The 21,224-nt window shown below is 39.1% G+C and overlaps 1 protein-coding gene across 26 annotated transcripts in view; it reads right to left on the bottom strand.

Moving 5' to 3' along the window:
• Window positions 1-2,068: 2,068 nt before the first annotated feature.
• The window catches only part of CD46 (CD46 molecule), a 39,073-nt gene continuing 19,917 nt past the window's right edge, over window positions 2,069-21,224 (bottom strand). The window contains exons 6-16 of one of the 26 annotated variants that reach the window (XR_011560957.1): window positions 16,631-16,813; window positions 16,170-16,235; window positions 16,012-16,053; window positions 15,857-15,898; window positions 13,656-13,703; window positions 12,942-12,995; window positions 11,419-11,450; window positions 10,640-10,700; window positions 10,032-10,075; window positions 7,078-7,166; window positions 4,528-4,579 (exon numbers count right to left, since the gene is read on the bottom strand). Coding sequence is in view for 23 of the 26 variants with exons in the window: in XM_070768672.1 (XP_070624773.1) it covers window positions 4,507-4,579; window positions 10,640-10,700; window positions 11,415-11,450; window positions 12,942-12,995; window positions 13,656-13,703; window positions 15,857-15,898; window positions 16,012-16,053; window positions 16,170-16,235; window positions 16,631-16,813 (605 nt within the window). In the remaining 3 variants the exon portion in view is untranslated. Of the gene's footprint in view, window positions 4,580-7,077; window positions 7,167-7,960; window positions 8,881-10,031; window positions 10,076-10,639; window positions 10,701-11,414; window positions 11,451-12,941; window positions 12,996-13,655; window positions 13,704-15,856; window positions 15,899-16,011; window positions 16,054-16,169; window positions 16,236-16,630; window positions 16,814-21,224 lie in introns of those variants that run through there. The other 25 variants (XR_011560955.1, XR_011560956.1, XM_070768683.1 and 22 more) reach the window with 25 other exon arrangements.

The raw sequence follows: 21,224 nt of genomic DNA on the forward strand, positions 1-21,224 counted from the left end.
AGTTGAAAATGACTTCTATGTATCTCAGCAGTGACTAAAACCTCTGAGTTTAAACTACGCAGAGAACGTGTCAGATGCCCTCGCAGTCCACAGGAGGGCAGCAGTGTGGTGGTTTTAAAGTTTGTCCGCACTATGCCAGGGTAAGGTTTTCTAGATGAGCCTGGAAGTGATGAAAGCAATGCAGACTGGGAAAAGCAAACAACATCCCCTCCCCACCCCATCCACAAATGTGTGTGAAGATCAAATGGTAACTCACTCCAGCATTCTTGCCTGGAAAATTCCACGGAGAGACATCTGGTAGGGTATACAGTCCATGGACTCGCAGAGTCGGACAGGAATAAACGACTAACACTTTTCAGTTTTGTATCATTTCTGGAAGACGAAGACTTTTCATTATCACCGTAAAAGCTCTCCCGGTATATCTTACGAAAAAGAAAAAAAAAAATACAGCAACTGGAGGACCACTGGTTAAAAATCTGCCCGCCAGTGCAGGGTTCGGTTCCTGGTCTGATTAAGAGTCCACGTCGCAGGGCAACTACCAAGATCACGTGGCAGAAGCTATGCTGCCCGTGCACCGTGGAGCCCATGCCCCCACAGAAGCAGCCTGCCACCGCAACCAGAGAGGAGCCCTGCTTCCTCCAACTAGAGAGCCCGGTGCAGCAAGAAGACCCGGCCCAGCCAAAAATACTACAGTAGTCTCAGGTTCGGTTCGGTTCAGTCGCTCAGTCGTGTCCGACTCTTTGTGACCCCATGGACCGCAGCATGCCAGGCCTCCCCGTCCATCACCAACTCCCGGAGTCCACCCAAACCCATGTCTATTGAGTCGGTGATGCCATCCAACCATCTCATCCTCTGTCGTCCCCTTCTCCTCCTGCCTCAATCTTTCTCAGCATCAGGGTCTTTTCAAATGAGTCAGCTCTTCGCATCAGGTGGCCAAAATATCGGAGTGTCAGCTTCAACATCAGTCCTTTCAGTGAACATTCAGGGCTGATTTCCTTTAGGATGGACTGGTTGGATCTCAGGTTACAGGTAAATAAAATTTGGCAAAATGTTTTCTTTATAGCCAAGCTAATTCTCAGCGTTGGCATTATAAAGATTGTTTCCTTTCTTTTTAACCAGATAGCTTCTTTGGATTAGCTGGGTGACAAGATCTTAATTCAAGTCTTGGTCATTTTCTGACTTAACAGGCTGAATTACAAAAACACATTTTTTTCTTGCAGATATAAACACCTCTGTCGTTACAAGTTTGTATGTGCAAGTTCACATGCAGACGTGGACTCTGAGGCTGAAGAACCACTAACGCAGAGGTTCTCCCTTAGCTGTATATTATAGTCACTTGGGAAGCTTTACAGATACCTAATGCCCAGGCACACCCCAGGTCAACAGCATGACGGGGAGGGGGTGGGGGCACCCAGGCATTAGTAAAAATCCCCAGGGGATTCCAGAGTGCAGCCGTGCTTCAGAAACATGCTGTGCTTTCATGGTTGGGACCCGGGTTTTTACTCAGCTACACCCGTGCATAAAAGTGATGTGGAAGACACGTCTTCCACCACACACATAGACGTGTGTGTTCCCTCAAGGCCAGGAAATCATGAAGGCTGAGACCAGGCGGGAATCAGGAGGGGCTGCACACGACGGGCTCTGTGAACTGGGCCTGAGTGATGCCCAGGATCAGACAGGACCAGAGGCCTTCAGGCAACAGTGAGCCAGGAGTACAGCAGTGAGCACAGGATGGGTGGCCTGGCTGGCTGAGAGCAGGCTATGTGAAGTGCTGCAGGTGGAGAAAAGCTGGGCATTAAGTGCAGCAAGTTTTCAAGCTTCATGAAATGGACGTTATGCTGAGGATAACGTTATGCTGCGGCTAACTGTGGGACTGAACGCCGTGAGCAGGGGAGGCGCGAGGCAGGCTGGGAGGGGGGAAGCCTGGACAGACTTCAGGCTCTGAGACTGGAGGGCTAGAAGGGGTGACTGTGGGAGGGGAACGCTTCCAGAAGGTGGGCCCGATTAGAGGCGCACTCTCATCTGAGATAAAACACTCCGGAAATAAATGCACCATCACAAATGAAACTTCTCCATAATGACATATTATTTTTTAAACAGACTCAAAGGTTCAATTCTCAGAAAACAATACAGACATGAGACGTCTCATTCCACTGGGGATTCACTCTTGCAGTTTTAAGTTTAAATTCAAATACACTTTTCCCTCTCATTCAGACAGACATTTCTAGAAAAAAATGGTTTCTCCATATATTTAAGTGATTGACAAGTTATTTGCAGACAGAACATTATTTATATGTACACATATTTCAATCTTACATATAACTATGTTACACTGGAAAACCAAATCTGAAGTGGAAACTATTGTGAAAGCCTATTTTGGTAAGCACAATAAACTTTGGTTGAAAACATTTCCTTGAGGTTTTAAGAAATACATACTACAGCCACCCCCATGCTTCTGAGAAACTGTTAGATTCTTAAAGAGCATGTGATAAAAAGGGTGCGGCAAAACTTCACCTCTGGATTTGTCTCAGAATTCCTGAATTTATTCTGCTCAAACTCATCTTCCACGTGCCTTACCCAAGATTACAAAGGGAAGGACCACTTACAGAGGGCCTTACAAACATGTCCTCAGGGAGAAAAACAGCATCTACTCTTGTTCACCCTCGAGTCCTCATTCATACCTTTCTAAGGCAGCTTTTCTTTGGCCCAGTGTGTGCCACTAACTATGAAGTGTGACGACTTCCACTTCTTGGTGGTCCAGTGGTTGGGTTTCTGTGCTTCCACTGTGGGGGGCACAGGTCTGATCTCAGCTTGGATAGCTCTGCGTGTCAAGGTATGGCCAAAAAATTTAAAAAAAAAGAAAAACAATTTTTTTAAGGTGTAAAACAAAACCTGTAAAAATCTGAGTCAGAGCAGAGTCCCTCCTCTGTGGCCGTTGGCGTGAGGACAGAGAAGCGGGCTGGGGTCTGTTCCACCTGAGTGTCCAGACCCCCCCTGAGCTGTCTCCTTTTTCCTTCCCTTTCTGTGACCTACAGTTAATCCACGGAGTTGAGTTTGCTTTTCTAAAATACAGGGCTTCATTTTTACTCTGCCCTTTACAGATGAGGTGAGGAGCCCACAAAGACTTAAGATTCTGATACAACCTGAGGTTATCTGATGAATTTATTCCCTACAAAACTGCTTACATTCTGATGACATGTGTAAAGACAGACATATCTTTATCCAAGTGGGCAGAGAAAAGCCCCTAGAGCCAGACTTTAGAGTGGATTCTAATTCTCTTAGAGAGTAGAATTCTTCAGCACAAACAGATACAACATTGTTAAGAAAAAAAAAAAAAAAACTATAGTACAATAATAATAATAACAAAGTGGAATTCTTCTTAAGAAAACTATAAGGCCACAGCATTCACTTTGTCCTGAGCTGGCATTATTGCCATGGGTGCTAACAGTACTCTAACTTTGTATAGAAGCCTGAAACTGATGCTGAATTCTTGGTTTCTCAGACTGGCTTATTATAAATAAAAGGGGTGAAGAACAAATGCCAGATAAAAACTTAATAGCATCTCTAAATTACCACGAGGTTACACATTTTTAAAAATAGCATTTTAATCTATTCAATGTAAGAGTATTTTCCAGTAATATTCTTAGTTAGGAAACTCAAAGAATGAACCTTAAGAATTGGTAATCACCTCTGAACAAAAAAAGATTTCAAAATCACTTTCTTTGCAAATGAAATGTAATGTCATTTTTCAATATATTTCTCTGAGTTTGGAGATCTTATAGAAGAAAAAACAAACACATTTCCCTACCTTAGAATGCCATGTTGACCTACCCCATAAATCAAGTGCTATTTAAGGAAAAACAGGCAAGGTGTTTAAACCTAAATTCATACATGTTTCAAAGAAGCATTACAGAATAGTGACTATACTTCTGCCACATTAAAATGTTTTAATGTTCCTATGGCTATCGCTTAGCAGTTTTATTTCTGACAGTGTAAGAAAGTGGCAAATAATCTTTATACTTTTTTTCCTTCAGTATTGAGACAAAATTGAGAGAGGGCATTGCGTTAAGTTTAAGGTGTACAGCATGATTTGATAATGTCAATACTACAAAAAGCTTTTTTCTTCCATGTGATTAGAACTTTTTAAGATCCACTCTCTTAGCAACTTGCCAACATAAATACAGTATGAGTAACTCATGGTAGCCACTGTGCTGTAATTATACCCCAGTACTTTCTCACCCTATAACTGAAGGTTTGTATTTTCTGACCACCTTTACTCAAACCCACCCCCACCAGTCCCCCACCGCTGACATCGACAAATCTCATTTTTCTTCTGTGAAAGCTTGTTTTTTTCGATTCCATGTGTAAGTGAGATCAGACAGTACACGTCTTTCTTTACATGACTTATTACCCAGCAAAGTCCCCTCAGGTCTGTCTGTATTGTGGCAAATGGCAAGGTTTCCTTCATTTTCATGGCTGAATGGTACATGCGTTCCTGGAAACGGTTCAGTTCATCTGTTCTGTTGCAGTGGTTGCTTTATCCTGATAAGTGGTGTACGTAGCGCTACATTCTGCTTTCCTATAAGGGAATAGAACAGTATGTACTGTGACATTCTGGTTTCCTAAGAAGCAAGGTTAAGAAGACAGCATCAGAGATGAACATAATTAATAATTAAGTACATACATTAATTCCAGAAGCCCATTTAGAATAGGGAAGATTAAAAAAAAAAAAGCTACATACTAGTAAGAGTCACTGAACTAGGAAATACATGATTTTTTAAAGTTATTCCAATGTTCAACCAGGCTCACTCTACAAACTCTTTTTTCTAATTCTGTAGTGTAGCTTGGATTTCCTCCAAGACAAGAAACAGGGCAGTCACATATACTTAGTAAATATCCTCCTATCTTAATTTAGGAACAACGGGAGAGAATAGAGAGAAGCACATTTTCATAATATTCAATTTAAAATCCAGCTCTGAGATGATTATACAAAGGTAATGATTCTGAGTGTTCACATTCAATAATGCTTCATTTACACCTCACTGTCAAGGAAATCACATATTCTGGTTAGAGCCTCCTAAGTAACTAAAACTCACATCACACAGTTTTGGTGTTTGTTTTTTTTTTGGTAACAAGGAACATCTTTCTAAACCCTGTCCAAAGAAATATAATGCAAGTCACACAGGGAATTCTGAATTTTCTAGAAGCCATGTTAAAAAAGGGAAAAGAAAATTAACTTTCATATAGTTTACGTAACCCAACATCCATGGTTGTACATTTTTTCCCCATGAAGTCTTTGACTCTGATGTGTAAACTGTGCACGCGAGCTCACTTTACGTAGGAGGAGCCAGTTTTGACATTCGCAGCAGCCACTCAGGACCACCGGCTCTGGAGCTGGGAAACGCAGTTCCACTCCTGCTTCGGAACCGGACTACAGCAGACAGACTACAACCGAACGCGGACGCGCCGGTTACTGACAGTGTGCCCGCCCAGCGAACCCTCGGGTGCCTGCCTCATGAAGAGCTGACCGTGTGAACGCCGGAAACTTCATTATTCCCCTGGAGGGGAGGCTTCACTATGAGCCGGCGCTGCCACGCGCGGTACTTGTTACATGGCCGTGTCCTCAGGTCTGCTGTGGAGAGCGATTCAACAGTCAGGCCTCTCACTGAATACTCCAACACCATTGTATTCTGCTATTTGTTGAAGTGAATACACTTATTTTTTTTTTTTCTCTAATAGTAGTGGAACACTTATTTTCTTAAATAGAATTTTAAACAGAAATCCAATATATGAGAAGGATAAATAAGCATTTACATAAAGTTAAAGAAACAACTCATTGGATATAACCTCAAGCTATTTAAAGATGATTAAAATGTGAAAGTGAGTTAGTACTTACAGTTATAAGTCATATTACCTTTAGCATTCACTAAGGTAACTTCAAGTGTTTACAGACAATTTGAAGCTCACGGATTGTCTGAAAACCGCTTTCCTGGTTGGTTGGAGCCTCAAAGGACTCCTTAGAGAACTGAGCAGATACATAGGGCGGGGTAGCTGGTATATTTTTGTCTTCCCCTCTGCCCCTGTGATCAAAGACATGGCTCTGCTTTTACTAAGGAACTGCCCATCTTACTGGTCTTTGTGGAATCTGCTCTCAACTTCATGACTGTCACCTAGGGTAGTGCCTTGCACGTGAGTGTGGAAGTCTATCTCCTCTCTTCCTAGCTATGCAGAGACACTCAGGCAGAAAAAGAACTTCCAGTTCATTTCATTCAGAGCCAGAGATAGAGGGGATTAAACGGCTAAAGGGAATGCATTTCACATCAAATTTGAGGATTTTTGTTGGTGCTGGTTTATTTTTTATATGCTAAAAATATAGTGGCTGAGGGAAACAGTTAAATGCCTTTATAGAACTAATATTTACAAGCTGAAACTGAAATTCTTTACCAAAATTACATAAAATGTAGTTTGGTTTCTGTCAATAAAAAACCTAAAAGTGAACTTCAAGTGGACCGACTATCTGATTATTTCCCATTAGACTAAAAAAATTCCCCCAGATTTGGATTTACAGCTGCTAGAAGGTAGAGCTGAGTTGTTTCTTTAGGTTTATATAAATGCTTATTTATCCTTCTCATATAATGCATTTCTACTTAAGAAAATAAGTATTCCACTACTACTAGGGGGAAAAAAAAGTGTATTTATTCACTTCAAATAGAAGAATATAGTGATCTTCAAGGATTCATTGATAGGCCTAACTATTGAATTGCTCACCACAACAGTCCTGAAGAAATGGCTATATAAAACACTTGTCACAGTCTGACCAAAGGTCAAGGGGTCATTACTCTCTGTTGGTGCCTATGTCAAAGCAAAAGCCTGTCAGTGCATATTATTTTACATTAAAACAGGGAAGGAGAAAATATAAATATCAATAATCTCACAAAGGGGAACCAGAATCCAAATGTCCTCCTTGCTGTCTACTGTCTACTTAGCTCAGCTCAGGATATCGATATCTAAATGTTCATCAAATATTTTACAGAAGAAAGGACATCTCTGAAAAGAAATGCAACAGAAAGCAGATACCTTTTAATGATAAAAGCAAACGTTTCTCTCATCTCTTCTCAGAGAGAAATAAAATGTCTTGTCTGTGGCTCTCACCAGTTACGTATATGCTGAACAGAGGAAGGGGAAAGTGTTGAATAAAATAGTGAGGTCACACCAAAAGGAAGCAAGAGTGGCATAAAAATGGGATAAAATCAATGAGGGGGGAGAAGGGAAGTAAAGCTGACAATTAGGCCCATACACTATGTCTCTCCTGATTCTCATTAGGAAGTTGAACCAAGAATTTGGTCCAAGAAGCAACTTTACCCTTGCGGTCTTATAGATCATACAGCAGGTAAACAGACTCTAAATTTGCATATAATCTGTTTACTTCTGAAACCGCCTAGTCTCAAGTGAATAATGTACACTCGTTTTCTCAGAATGATAGTGTATGGGGAGACACGGTCCTGGTCTCCAGCAGCACAGCCTTTGAGGCGATACATGGGGCCTGTATTAATCCCATGTAACACTGTCTCAGAAACTGATGTCATGACATCCTCCATTTTCAGATGCATCTTTTGCATCAAGGACAGTTTCTTCTTGTGCACAACTGTTTCCACCTGAGGGAAGACCTCTATAAAGCATTACATGACTTCCCATTTTTCTAGGATGGATCTAAATTTTGTAAATATGCTCTCTCAACTAATTACAAAATCTTTTTTATTTACTAGTTCTTGCTTAAAAATTTTAAGGCCTTTGTTGAATGGTTAAGAATTTGAGAACCAGGCAGAAAAATGTTCAAGTTAATTTGACCATTCAAGTTTTGGACCGTGTCGTTACACTTCACCACCTGAACTGGATTTACCATTTACAGTATATCCAAAAAAAGCTTCAGTAAGATGCATTTAAGCAGACAACTTAAAAGTTACAACATTTCTCGATCAATCTTTATTAAGATAACATAGTTTACAATTGCACAAGTAATAAATATACTTAATGGAAAAAAAGAAAAAAGGTATTTAGTTACTATTACTAAAATACATAAATTATTTCAATAATTCTACTGAACTTAGCAAACTCTCATTTATCCCGTGATGATTTAACCCAAGCAGAGAAAAATGATCCATTTATGAAAAAAAAAATATTCACCACAAATAATTGAAAACATTCATGTTAACAAAAGACATCTGGAACCACATAGTCAGGACATGCAAACAGGACTTGGGCAGGAGCAAAGGAGAGAGCGAAGGGCTGTGGATCCAAGTCTGGAAAGTGTGGCAGAAGAGCTGGTTAGGAAAGGAAGCTGTGCGGGAAAAGGAAGGCGTGTGCACATGGAGCCTGTCAGCTCACCTGGGACCCTATCCTCTTCTTCATTGAGAGCTAAGAAACAGAAAACTATAGCAAAATGCTTTAACCTTGTGGCCATTTTTCATAATTTAATGATCTTTAAAAAAACAAAACAAAACACTACTTAGGGGATTTCCCCGGTGGTTAAGCTCTGCTCTTTCTATGCAGGGAGCTTGAGTCTGATCCTTGGTCAAGGACCTAAGATCCCCTCCACAAAAAAAACTACTTATTTTCATGCTTTGGTATAAATCCTGTAGGAGGGTAACTGTGTTCCCAAATTATCGAAAATACAAGTTCATATCGAATCCATTTTGTATCAAGTTTTAACAGCAAATTTGTGTTTTTGATTTGTTTTGAGGCTTGTAGGATCTTAGCTCCCCAACCAGGAACTGCACTCCTGCCCAAGGCAGTGAAAGCCTGAGCTCTAACCACTGGACTACCAGGGAACTCCCATTAACAGCAATTCTTGCGCCTGGTATCCTGCTTCCAGATTTATCCCTACAAATAGAGAAGGAACTGCATATAGTTTACAGTCTTGTAAGGGAGTTTCCAAAGCAATGAAAGCAATTTGGGGTGGGGGAGAATGGACATTCAATAGTGCAAAAAATGTATCAATAATAAAAATAATTACCTCTTTAAAAGAAAAGCAAACTAAAGCTAGGTATTATTTCACATTCTTTTAAAAAGGCATGCAACAAAAATGTGGAGTCTTTAAACAATCCACTTGATTGTCTTGAACAGGTGAACCATTTCCCAATAAGCTTGATGGTGCTTCTTCAAAGCTAAAGAGCATGGGCACATCGTTAACAGTCTACACCCTGCTTTCTCTAAGTGTCCTCCAGGCCTAGCAGCAGCAGCCTCACTGGGGAACTCTTTAGAAATGGGATCTCAGAACTCTAATGCCCCTGGTACCTTAACCTGGGGGTGTGATGCTCAGATACTTGTTTAGCTTTAAAAGACTCATTCACTGGTAGACAGAGTTTGGCTAATATTTGTTAGGAAACTGTATTTTTCTGTAATGATGTTTTACAAAGGCCAGTAAGGAGCAGAAAGCTATTTTGTTCTGCTTTCTTTAGAGGTTACTTCTAGTTAACAAATTTTAGACTTGTCAAATATTTCACTGATGGTGTTTCCATGTTATACCGCCTGTGTATATGCAGTTTTAAAAATACACTACTGATAGAGAAATCAAACGTGCATATTATATGTTCTATAAATATAAGATTCAAGGTTCAAATGAAGGCACTGTGGATATTTTTAAAAGATTACCAAGAAATTTAAAAAATATATATTTAGCTCTTTATGAGTGAAGAATGTACTTTTATTACATAGTCCAAATGCAGTGATTAAAATAAAAGGAATATAAATATCATAAAGCCATTAATACCATTCATTTTTAATTATTAGTTTGATTTACAAAGCAATAGGGAAAAAAATCACGAAAAATGAGAAATATCAAAGCACTAATCTTGGTCTATGTTCCAGTTTTATTCTAAGTCATTAGATTTTAAATTACTTCATTAAAATTTAAGATGACGTTTAAAAGGTACAAATTATATATTTGTACCTTTTTGCAATTTTAACTCTCTCCCTTATTTCATTTTTATAGATAAAAAGACAAAGTTCATGAGGTTCCTTGTAAATCTTACCCTCTCAGCAACTTTTAGTTTAACCCCATCAGTTTTACTTCAACCTAGTAAATTAAGAGAACATAAGAGGGAAATCAAATGATGTTGCTTTAAATTCTCCAGTTTAACTGTATAACAAATCTAAAAGAAAAAAAACAGATTTGGTATCTGAAGGAGACATCTATGTAGCTTCTTACAACTACCTATCTAAATTATACAGACAACTGAAAACTTTCACCATCAAAATTGCAGTGACTACAGCTATCAAAGTCTCCACAGGGAATCATTTTATATGTAATCTTGGTCATTAGTCCAATCTAGGAAGTTGGGTATGCCTACAGTAGAGAAGACCCCAAAGCGGTCCATGATTCATTTCAGCACTTATACCTCAAATCCCACAGAAATTTTTCTTACATCATAATTAGTTGACACGACCTGCACAGATTATTCGTATGGCAGTGATATTAAAAACAGGTGAAAACATTTTTAGTGAAGATGTGTAATTCACACAGCACACTCAAGCAGGAGCAATTTTTAAAAAACACGTAATACAGAGTACAAACGAAAACTGCACGAAAGAGTGTCAACAGTGAGAAGGAGCAACAGGTGAAAAGCATGCTGTACTTTACCCTTTCTTCCTCTGTCTGCAAAAACAGCAGTACAGGCAGAGCAATAATCCAACGCCAATAACTACGAGAAATCAGGAGACAAACGTCACATGACCAGGAAAAATCGCTGCCAAGACTCAAAATCTAGCAGAAGAAAATGAATGCTGATCAGAGGTTCCCTGGAGGCTCAGATGCTAAAGAATCTGCCTGCAATGCAGGAGACCTGGGATCAATCCCTGGGTTGGGAACATCCCCTGGAGAAGGGAATGGCAATCCACTCCAGTATTCTTGCCTGGACTAGAACAGACAGTGGAGCCTGGTGGGGTTGCAAAGAATCAGACATGACTGAGTGACTAACGCTTTCATTTTTGGCTTTCAGATACCCATGGCCAGAAAATGGTATCTAATTTAAGCACATATACATTTCTATTCCATTTGGACTCTTCAGTATATTGTATTCTTTGGATTAAACAGTATACAGTAAGTCAGAGAAATTCTTGATTAATTTATAAAATTACCCAAAGCATATTTGGGATGAAAACTCATATGAAAAAAACTCACCTTTGAAACAACATATATTATTTAGAGTTTGTTAGTATGTAGACAGGCAGAATAGACAGGAATAGAGTAATACTAATACAAGGTAGTGTATTATGTAAAAAGTCAGGTTTTCCTGTTTTACTTAATTTCAAGCTATAAAGCTATAAATACTGAAAAACCCTAAAAAAAAACACAAAACTACACTTCTTCAAAGCAATGTTTTGATTCCATTGGTATCAAACTTGTTGACACTTACGTACAGCAACAATGACGAGCACGATGTATCCTGCACCTGTGAAAAATGAAAACAGTTTGGGAGATAAGTGAGTATCTGGGATCTCCTAGGAGCGGCTGCACCTTAATTTCACCAGACCATCCGTAACTACAGAGAAACAAACCTGCCAATCTAGTTTAAGCACAACTGCTCGTGCTTCCAGGTTATCTGCACCACAGAACCCTTCTGATCAGATTCCAGAGTCAGGACACTAACTCTGTGACACTCTTAATAAGGAATCTCACTTTTCACTGCTGTTTGCTCTGGCTACCATGTCAGGTTATTTAGTGAAGGTTAACAATTAGAATTCACTAGTTTGGAGGCAAACCATTTTTAAAATGTGAGTATCCAACTATGGATGGTTTAGTTCGACATTCAGTTCTTTCATTACTTATGACTTTAAGTTAGACATTTAATGTCTATTTTTCCCTGAAGTCTGTGGGATAAATCTGAACCCATCAAGAGTCTTCATCATATCACCACAGCTCCTACCCCACTTTCTCCCCAGATGAAGACGTGGCCCTAACTCCCTAGGGAGACTCGCTGAAAGTAATGCAAATTAAGACTGTAAAGGGAACACCAGGGCACATGATAACACTAGGCACAGAAGCGTAAACATGCATTTTTGACTCTCCGGAGGGCACTGAATATACCACCAAATCTTAATTCTTAGAAACGCTGGTCACTGGCACCTCTGCTTCTAAACTGCCATTACTTTTATTATCTATAACGTACAGCAGGTAACACAGCATACAATGTCATGTACAGCTCTGCTTTTTATTCCATAAACATTATCGAATGTAAACATCCTGAGATGGCACTGGATTCTCTTGGCAGAGTGCTAGTGTGACCACAGTTTTCACAGGGAAAATATAACAAGCCCAAAGTGCATTTTATAAAAGGACTAACTAAATAGTATAACTAAACTAGTCTAAAAATAATAAACTATTTTTCTTCATTTCCTTATCAGTAAGTCTTTATACTTCATGTAACTGCCACAACTATACTTCCATCAAGTTCTCTAACACATACTGTGTGAACTACGTGTGCAAACATTAAGTGTGCTACCCCACCCTTGTATAGAAAAACTAATCCAACATTAGTACTTCAAGCCTTTTGTTCACAAGGTACCAACAGAAAGAAAATTCATCTACAAATTGCCATTATAAAGTAAAACTATTACATGGAAAATAACTTAAATGTTAGATGTGTTAGACTACGTATAGCCATATTATTATTTTAAAAAGTAAACTTATTATTAGGTATCCTAAGTTGAGCACCCTCCTAAAATCTGTATTATCTACATGTGTCTAAAAGTACCCCTTAAATATGTCATAGGATCTGCACCTTTAAAATTCCTTAAAACGTGCAATTTTACAACTACAAACTGAACAATTATCACCAATTTTTAACATGTTGTTTCTTCTCTAATTATAGACAATGGTAATATTTCCACATAGAAAACTAGGGCCTTATGACACAGAGTTATAATCAGTAACAAAATAATACCTAAACCCTCAGCACCGTTAGGGGGTGATGCATCAGTAGGACGGGGGGGATGTCCTAGAAAAAAGGAAAAAAATGCAAGTTAAAAAAAAAAAAGAAAAAACAATAGAGCTTAATGTCCTCTAAGTTCACAGGTTTTGATTTTTTTCACTTTGTACAAAAACTCTTATAATTTCATTCTCCTTATATAAACTACATTAATGTTTGTCATTAAAAGTAGTATCAAAATATTATAAATTTATATTCAATACCAAAGCATTCTACTTCTTGTCCAGTAACATTTCCTAGGACAATATTCTGTGGTACAGCAAGCAAATTTATCATTAGTGTGGTGTCAGAATAACCCTATGGATTCGATGTGATTATACTTAAAACTAAAACAGAAAAGCACATTTGTGGAGGCTAAACAATATGCTACTAAACAAGAATGGATCACTGATTGAATCAAGGAAGAAAGTTTTTAAATATCTGGAGAAAACGAAAACAAGAAAACAAATCCAAAATCTATGGGATGCAGCAAAAAGCAGTTTTAAGAGGGAAGTTTACAGCCACATAGCCACACTCATCAAGAAAAAGTCGGCCCCAATTAACAAAATCAGAATGAAAAAAGAAGGTACAACCCACAAACACTGAAGAAATTTCAGAAGCTATGTAGAACAATTTAAAGAAGGACATGAATAAATAAGTGTAGATGGAAAAAAAGCTCAGCCACTGAACCTGGATGACTTAGTCCTGAAGTCATGGTTGGAGAAGTGGGCTTGGAATCTGGAATGGAAAATTAGATTCAATTCTCCAGCCTTATCCATACAAAATTATGGATTTAAATCTGGTATTTGATTTTTTATAAAGATTCTCAAAATGAATTATTTCTCAAAATGAAAAATACATGTACTCCCTAAATTTTGCAATTCTACTTCTGTAAAGCTAACCTAAACACATGTTTACCGAAGTGCACAAGAATGTTGCACGGGAATGTTCCCTGTGCCTTTGTATACAGTGGAAATCCTAGAAGTTAACTAATGACAAACCATAAAAAAAACGTGCTCAGAATAAACATATGGTTCTTTAAAAAAATACTGTCCATATAGTTTCCTATTGCATAACTTGTATCCTTCTCCAGTTAGTATTTTGCCTACAGTTTTTCATATTTGCAATATCAGATCTACTTGACCACCGTTATATGTTGCTTAATGATGTTTTTCATACTAACTGATGACAGAAAATGATTGACAGTCTCATGAGGAATTTTGATTTTTGATATTTTAAAATAATCCATAGTTTTATCTTCACTGTACATCTGTCCTCAGAACTCTTCTTTTAAACTGTATCAGTGCTTTATAAATCCTTTATGAAATGCTTATGTCAACTCTTCCCTGGGGCGCAGAGGTTAAAGCGTCTGCCTGCAGTGCAGGAGACCTGGGTTCGATCCCTGGGTCGGGAAGATCTCCTGGAGAAGGAAATGGCAACCCACTCCAGTATTCTTGCCTGGAGAATCCCATGGACGGAGGAGCCTGGTGGGCTACAGTCTACGGGGTCGCAAAGAGTCGGACACGACTGAGCGACTTGACTTTCACTTTCCTTTATGTCAACTCTTTAAAAGTCTGCCCAGACTGATGCTCTTTCCACCCTTCCTCTAGTCTCTAGCTTCTGCGGCAACTAAATACAAGCCAGAGATAGCAGCCCTGAACTTAGGAAAACAATTCCCTCCAACATATCAAAATACTCATTCAAGTCTCAGGCAGAGGAGCTGATCAGCAGCCCCTGCTAGAATTCCTCCATTTCATTCCAATAAACAAGGGCTTTTTCTGCCTTTTAGTTGTTATACCACTTACTTTCTGTTGCCAATTCCCCCTTTCCCCCTCAAAAAACAAAAACAAAAACATCCAAAACAAACAAAAAATCCTCAGTAAAGAGAAAAACAATAATTGTTAGGAGTGGGGGAGTGACGGAGGTGGTAGAAATACTAGTCTCATTCTAGAGACAATGGTAGTCTCCCAGTTTATAAAAAAGAACCAAGCTGGTCAACCTGGGAAAGGAAACAGTCCTGGACCCAGAAGACACCCTGTACAGGTGTCGAGAGATCACTTTTAAAATGAATAAATCATCCGTGTTGATGACACAGAAAACATACATGCTAAAAAACAGAACCTGTGGACCTTCCTCTACACTAATATTAATCTGAGTGTAACTGGTACAAGCTGCCTTTTAAGAGCTTTATAGATACCAGGGGCTATGCTAAGTGCTTTAAATGAATCCCACTTTAAATTTACTGTCACTAAGTAAGGAAGCCGAAGAATTGATGCTTTTGAACTGTGGTGTTGGAGAAGGCTCTTGAGAGTCCTTGGACTGCAAGGACCTCCAACCAGTCCATCCTAAAGGAGATCAGTCCTGGGTATTCATTGGAAGGACTGATGCTAAAGCTGAAACTCCAATACTTTGGCCACCTCATGCAAAGAGTTGACTCACTGGAAAAGACACTGATGCTGGGAGGGATTGGGGGCAGGAGGAGAAGGGGACGACAGAGGATGAGATGGCTGGATGGCATCACCGACTCAATGGACATGAGTTTGAGTAAACTCCGGAAGTTGGTGATGGACAGGGAGACCTGGCGTGCTACAGTCCATGGGGTCACAAAAAGTCGGACACAACTGAGCAACTGAACTGAACTCAAGTAAGGAAGGTTTGAAATCATTTTACACATAAGTAAACATATTAAAGTTTACTTAACTTGCTATCTGCTTGTATCTGCAGACTGCACATAATTTTAGAATCACTCAATCTAAGAACTAAAAAGGCTGTGAATATTTTATTACTAAAATTGATAAATGAGTATAAATCATTGGAATTTAAAAGACTTTGAAAAAAAGATCAAAAGAATGTAAAGGATTTTGAAATATATAAGCAGGAAGTTACTAAACCTGAGACATTGGGAATTGGATGTTGGGTGCTGCGAGTCGACACTGGGGGGAAAAAAAAAAACGCAGATAGGATCAAACATTTGGGAGTTACTACTGGCATTTTCACCAGGAATTTAAAAGATTTTTGAAAAAATATATGTAGGAAGTTACTAAACCTGAGACACTGGGAACTGGATGTTGGGTGCTGCGAGTCGACACTGGAAAAAAAAAAAAAAAAACGCAGACAGGATCAAACATTTGGGAGTTACTACTGGCATTTTCACCAGGAATTTAAAAGATTTTTGAAAAAAATATATGTAGGAAGTTACTAAACCTGAGACACTGGGAACTGGAGGTTGGGTACTGGGAATTGGAGACTGGGTGCTGGGAGGAATCGACACTAGAAAACAAAATAATGGAGACTGAATCAAAAATCTGGGCATTAATACTGTCTTTTCATTCACATGAATTATGCCTTTCATTCTTGACTTATTTAGGTAAAACTCCCTACGCTTCAGTTTACCCTGAAAAATGACTGCTATCCATTTTTACATTTAAGAATGCCTAGCAAGAGACATTTATATACCTGTGTTATGTACGTGAAATGCTAAGACCCTACAAAGACAGAAAATCGCTGCAGCGGATTTCTTGTGAATTTGAAGTCATACAACTATCAGAGAAATGAATATAACACAGTTAAATATGAACATTGTTTCTCTTCAGTTTTTCTTGCATCATTGATATTTAATGTGAAAGACATAAAGAACAAAAACAAAAGGAAGATAGTACTTTTACCTTTAATACACTTTGGTAGCTCGGGCTCCCAAGTACTGTTCTCACCACAGACAACTACACTGTTGCCATAAAGGTTAAAACCCTCATTGCATTTAAGTACAACCGTCGCTTTGTAGTAATATTTTGGTCCAAATCCTGAGACTATCGTTCCATGTTCAATGGCTGGATATACACATTTGACCACTGAAAAATTGAGAAATTCCAGAATTAATGGAAAGCCGCTTCTACACGGGACCAGAAAGACTAGTGTGAAGTAATCCCAGGGAAGAAGCAGGAGAGAAATGAAAGATGCTAATTGCGGAAAAAAGAAAAAAGAAACCTTTGAGCATCTGAACTCCAGGTAAAGAGATCTAGAGAAATCTAGCAATGTTTTTTTTTTTTTTTTTTTTTAAAAACCTAGAACAGACTGTCATAGTTCATTTGCTTTTCTACATTTTCTTTCCATTACTGACAAGTTTTGAGAACCGTCTGATACCAGATACAAACTCAGGGTAAGGTCAAAAGTAATTTTCTTCAGTTTGAGGATTTTTTTTAAGATCATTCTGACACTGATTACATACCTTGCTCTTTTAGAAAGGTAGCAAAAGCTTTTCTGAGAAGGTAACGTTTGAGCTCAAATTTAAGTTGCAGAGAAGCTAGCCATGCCAAGATACGAAAAAGAAAGTTTTCAGGAGGCAACAACACACAGAAGCTAGAAGTTCAAGAAGTAAAGGCAGTGGGGTTAGGGCAGTGTTTTCCAAACGCTCTGGGCTACATCAGAGATCAAGAAACACATTTTATGCTGTCAACCAGTATATAAACCAACAGGCCTGAGATAATCTTAGTAATGGTATGTCCCATTCTGCTGCTGCTGCTGCTGCTGCTAAGTCGCTTCAGCCGTGTCCGACTCTGTGCGACCCCAGAGACGGCAGCCCACCAGGCTCCGCCGTCCCTGGGATTCTCCAGGCAAGAACACTGGAGTGGGTTGCCATTTCCTTCTCCAATGCATGAAAGTGAAAAGTGAAAGTGAAGTCGCTCGGTTGTGTCCGACTCTAGCGACCCCATGGACTGTAGCCCACCAGGCTCCTCCGTCCATGGGATTTTCCAGGCAAAAGTACTAGAGTGGGGTGCCATTGCCTTCTCCTGTCCCATTCTACTCCACTCATAAAAAGTACTCATCCTGACGGTCTCAGTTGACTTTAGTATCCATTAATGGGTTTGGCAGAATTGGGGGAAAAAAAATCAAGAAAACACTTGCCTGAGTAGTGAGTTCAAGAGAACATCTTATGAGATTAAATCCGAATGACAGATAAGGGGCAGATAATATACAGCCTTTTAAACCAGAAGAGTGTTCTTTCTCTTTCTTTGGGTCTGGATTTCCGTCAGGTATCATTTCTCTTCAGCCAGAAGAACTTCCTTATCAATTCTTATAATCCAGGTTGTTAAAGTTGCTCAGTTGAGTATGACCCCATGGTCTATACAGTCCATGGAATTCTCCAGGCCAGAATACTGGAGTGAGTAGCCTTTCCCTTCTCCAGGATAATCCAAGTTGACCAATGACAAATTCACACAACATTCTACATTAAGTGTTGTTTTTTGGGGTTTTGTTTTTCCTTCAGCATATTAGCAGAAATTGTCTTTTACTTTCAATAGTTCCATGAAAGTCAGCTGTCACTCTCACCTTGGGGTGAGCAGAAAAAGGAGACAAGCTTTCCCGTCTGTTTCTCCCTCTCATTGGCTGCTGCCTCTTTTGTCTCCAGGAGTTCAAACATGCTGTGCTTAGCTTAATTGGGGGTTTCTTGGTAAATTTTTAAAATTTATTCTGCTAAGGGCAGTGAATTTCCCAGACATGTGGGGTTGTTGTTTGTGATCAAATTTACATAATTTTCGGCCAGTATTTCTGAAATGATTTCCTGCGTTGTTCTCTCTTCTGAAACTCCAATTAGATGTATGTTTGGCTGTTTGCTCTTTCTCCCAAAGGTTTCTCTCTCTCTTGTTTTAATCTTTCTTTTCAAACCATGCTCGATTTCTATTGCCCTGTCTTCAGGTTCCCTGATTTTTTTTTCACTGTTGGGCCAATATGCTCCTAATTGTACCTAATGATTTTCTTGTCAGTTGGGTTTAGTAGATACAAAGTGCAGACAGTAAATCTCACCCTTTTCTAAGGTGTACAACTGTATTAGTTTTCATAAACCAAAATAATCATGTAATTACCAACACAGTAACAAAAATTCCATTATCTCCACATACTTCATGTCACTTTGTATCAACCCTCCAGTTCTCAAGCACCTTCCCCACCCAGCCCAGCACTCATCTGTTTCCTGCCTGATAGTGCTGCTCTCCCAGGATGTCCGAAGAGAATCACAGCCTCTGAGTATGGGTATTTTACTTAGTGTAATGCACTGGAGATTCCTTTGCTGCATGATTCAAGAACTCATTTCTTTTTATCACGGAGTATTATTCCATTGCATGGATACAGATTAGGCTGTTCATCCATTACCAGCTGAAGGACATGTGAGTTAATTCCAATGTGGAATGATTATGACTAACGCTGCTTTGAATATTCTCATGCAGGTTTCTATATAAACATACGTCTTTTTACTTACATTGCTGAGTTGTATGGTAAGTGTATATTTAACCTTATAAGGGATTGCCAAACTATCTTCCATAATATTCGTATCACTCTGTATTCTTACCAGGAATGCCTTAAGAGTTCCAACTGCTGTATATTCTTGCCTATTAATCGTATTGTTAGTCTTTAGTTTTGGGGTTATTTGTTCAGCTATTCTAATAGCTGTTTACTGACATCTCATTGTAGTTTTAAATTCCATTCTGTAATTTACTATGACACTGAGCAACTTTCCATGTATTTGGGGATCCATATATTTTCTTTGGTGCAATAGGTCTATTCATGTTGCCCATTTTAAAAAACTGGGTTGTTTTCTGATTGTGTTTTGAAAGTTATTTATATTGTAGATACAAGTCCATTAGCAGATATGTACTTTGTAAATGTTTCTTCCCAATTTATGGCTCATTTTATTCCTTCTTTTAATAATGTATTTGAAGTAGAAGTTTTGAGTTTTAATAAGTCCAGTATATTAACCGGAGAAGGCAATGGCACCCCACTCCGGTACTCTTGCCTGGAAAATCCCATGGATGGAGGAGCCTGGTGGGCTGTAGTCCATGGGGTTGCTAAGAGTCAGACACGACTGAGAGACTTCACTTTCACGCATTGGAGAAGGACATGGCAACCCACTCCAGTGTTCTTGCCTGGAGAATCCCAGGGACGGGGAGCCTGGTGGGCTGCCGTCCATGGGGTCGCACGGAGTCGGACACAACTGAAGCGACTTAGCAGCAGCAGCAGTATATTAACATTTCTTCTTTAAAGAATCATGGTTTTAGAGTTGTATTTAAGAGTTGTATTTGTGCCTTTGACTAAGGCACAAATATTTCCTATGTGCTAAAGCAAAAATCTTTTGGTTTTAGATTTCACATTTAAGTTTTTGGTTCACTGTGAGTAAGTACTTGCAAATGGTGCTAACATAGTGTTGAGGGTTTGTTTGGGTTTTTTTTTGAAAGGTTGTAGTTCTGGACACTGCTGTTCCACGCTCTACATGGCCGACCTCTCACCAACACTGCACTGTCTTGATTACAGTCCTCACAGCAGTGTTTATCAGAAGTCTTGACAGCAGGTAGAACGAGATGACTTTTTTCTTTCTTCCAAATTTCTATTGACAATTCTAGTTGTTTTATTTTTCTAAATAAATTTTACAATCTTTTTGTCAAGTTCTGCTGGGATTTTATGGGATTGTCCTGAATTTATAGATCAATCATAGAGGACTGACATCCTTATTATATTGTATTTTCTAACCCATAATCACTGACTTTTCTCTATTTATTAAAGTCTTGTTTAATTTCTTAGGTTTAGTTATTTTTACCATTTAAATATTTCACATTGTTGCTAGATTTACATACAAGTATTTTGGGTTTTCAAGTTGGTGTAAATAGTACTTGAAAATTTTCAATTTCTATTGGTGTTTTACTAGTGTATAGATGTACAGTTGATATCTGTGCTGATCCTGATAAAACTTCAGTCTTTCAAGTTTTCTACAAAAACAATCTTGTGTAATAAAGTCTATATTACTCCTTTACTCTTCAATATGTATGGCTTGTTCTACTATCTGCTGCTGCTGCTGCTAAGTCGCTTCAGTCGTGTCCGACTCTGTGTGACCCCATAGACGGCAGCCCACCAGACTCCCCCGTCCCTCGGATTCTCCAGGCAAGAACACTGGAGTGGGTTGCCATTTCCTTCTCCAGTACATGAAAGTGAAAAGTGAAAGTGAAGTCGCTCAGTTGTGTCCGACTCTTAGCGGCCCCATGGACTGCAGCCTACCAGGCTCCTCCGTCCGTGGGATTTTCCAGGCAAGAGTGCTGGAGTGGGGTGCCATCGCCTTCTCCAGTTCTACGATCTAAGAACTCCAAATACAAGGCTGAGTAGTGTTTTAACAGAAGACATTTTTTCTTGTTCCTACCTTAAACATAACCAGTCTTTTACTATTAATTATAATATTAGCTGGGGAACTTTTATAGCTGCCTTTTGTCAGCTTCAGGCAGT

Source organism: Bos indicus, chromosome 16 (assembly GCF_029378745.1).
Source record: "Bos indicus isolate NIAB-ARS_2022 breed Sahiwal x Tharparkar chromosome 16, NIAB-ARS_B.indTharparkar_mat_pri_1.0, whole genome shotgun sequence".
NCBI lineage: Eukaryota > Metazoa > Chordata > Mammalia > Artiodactyla > Bovidae > Bos > Bos indicus.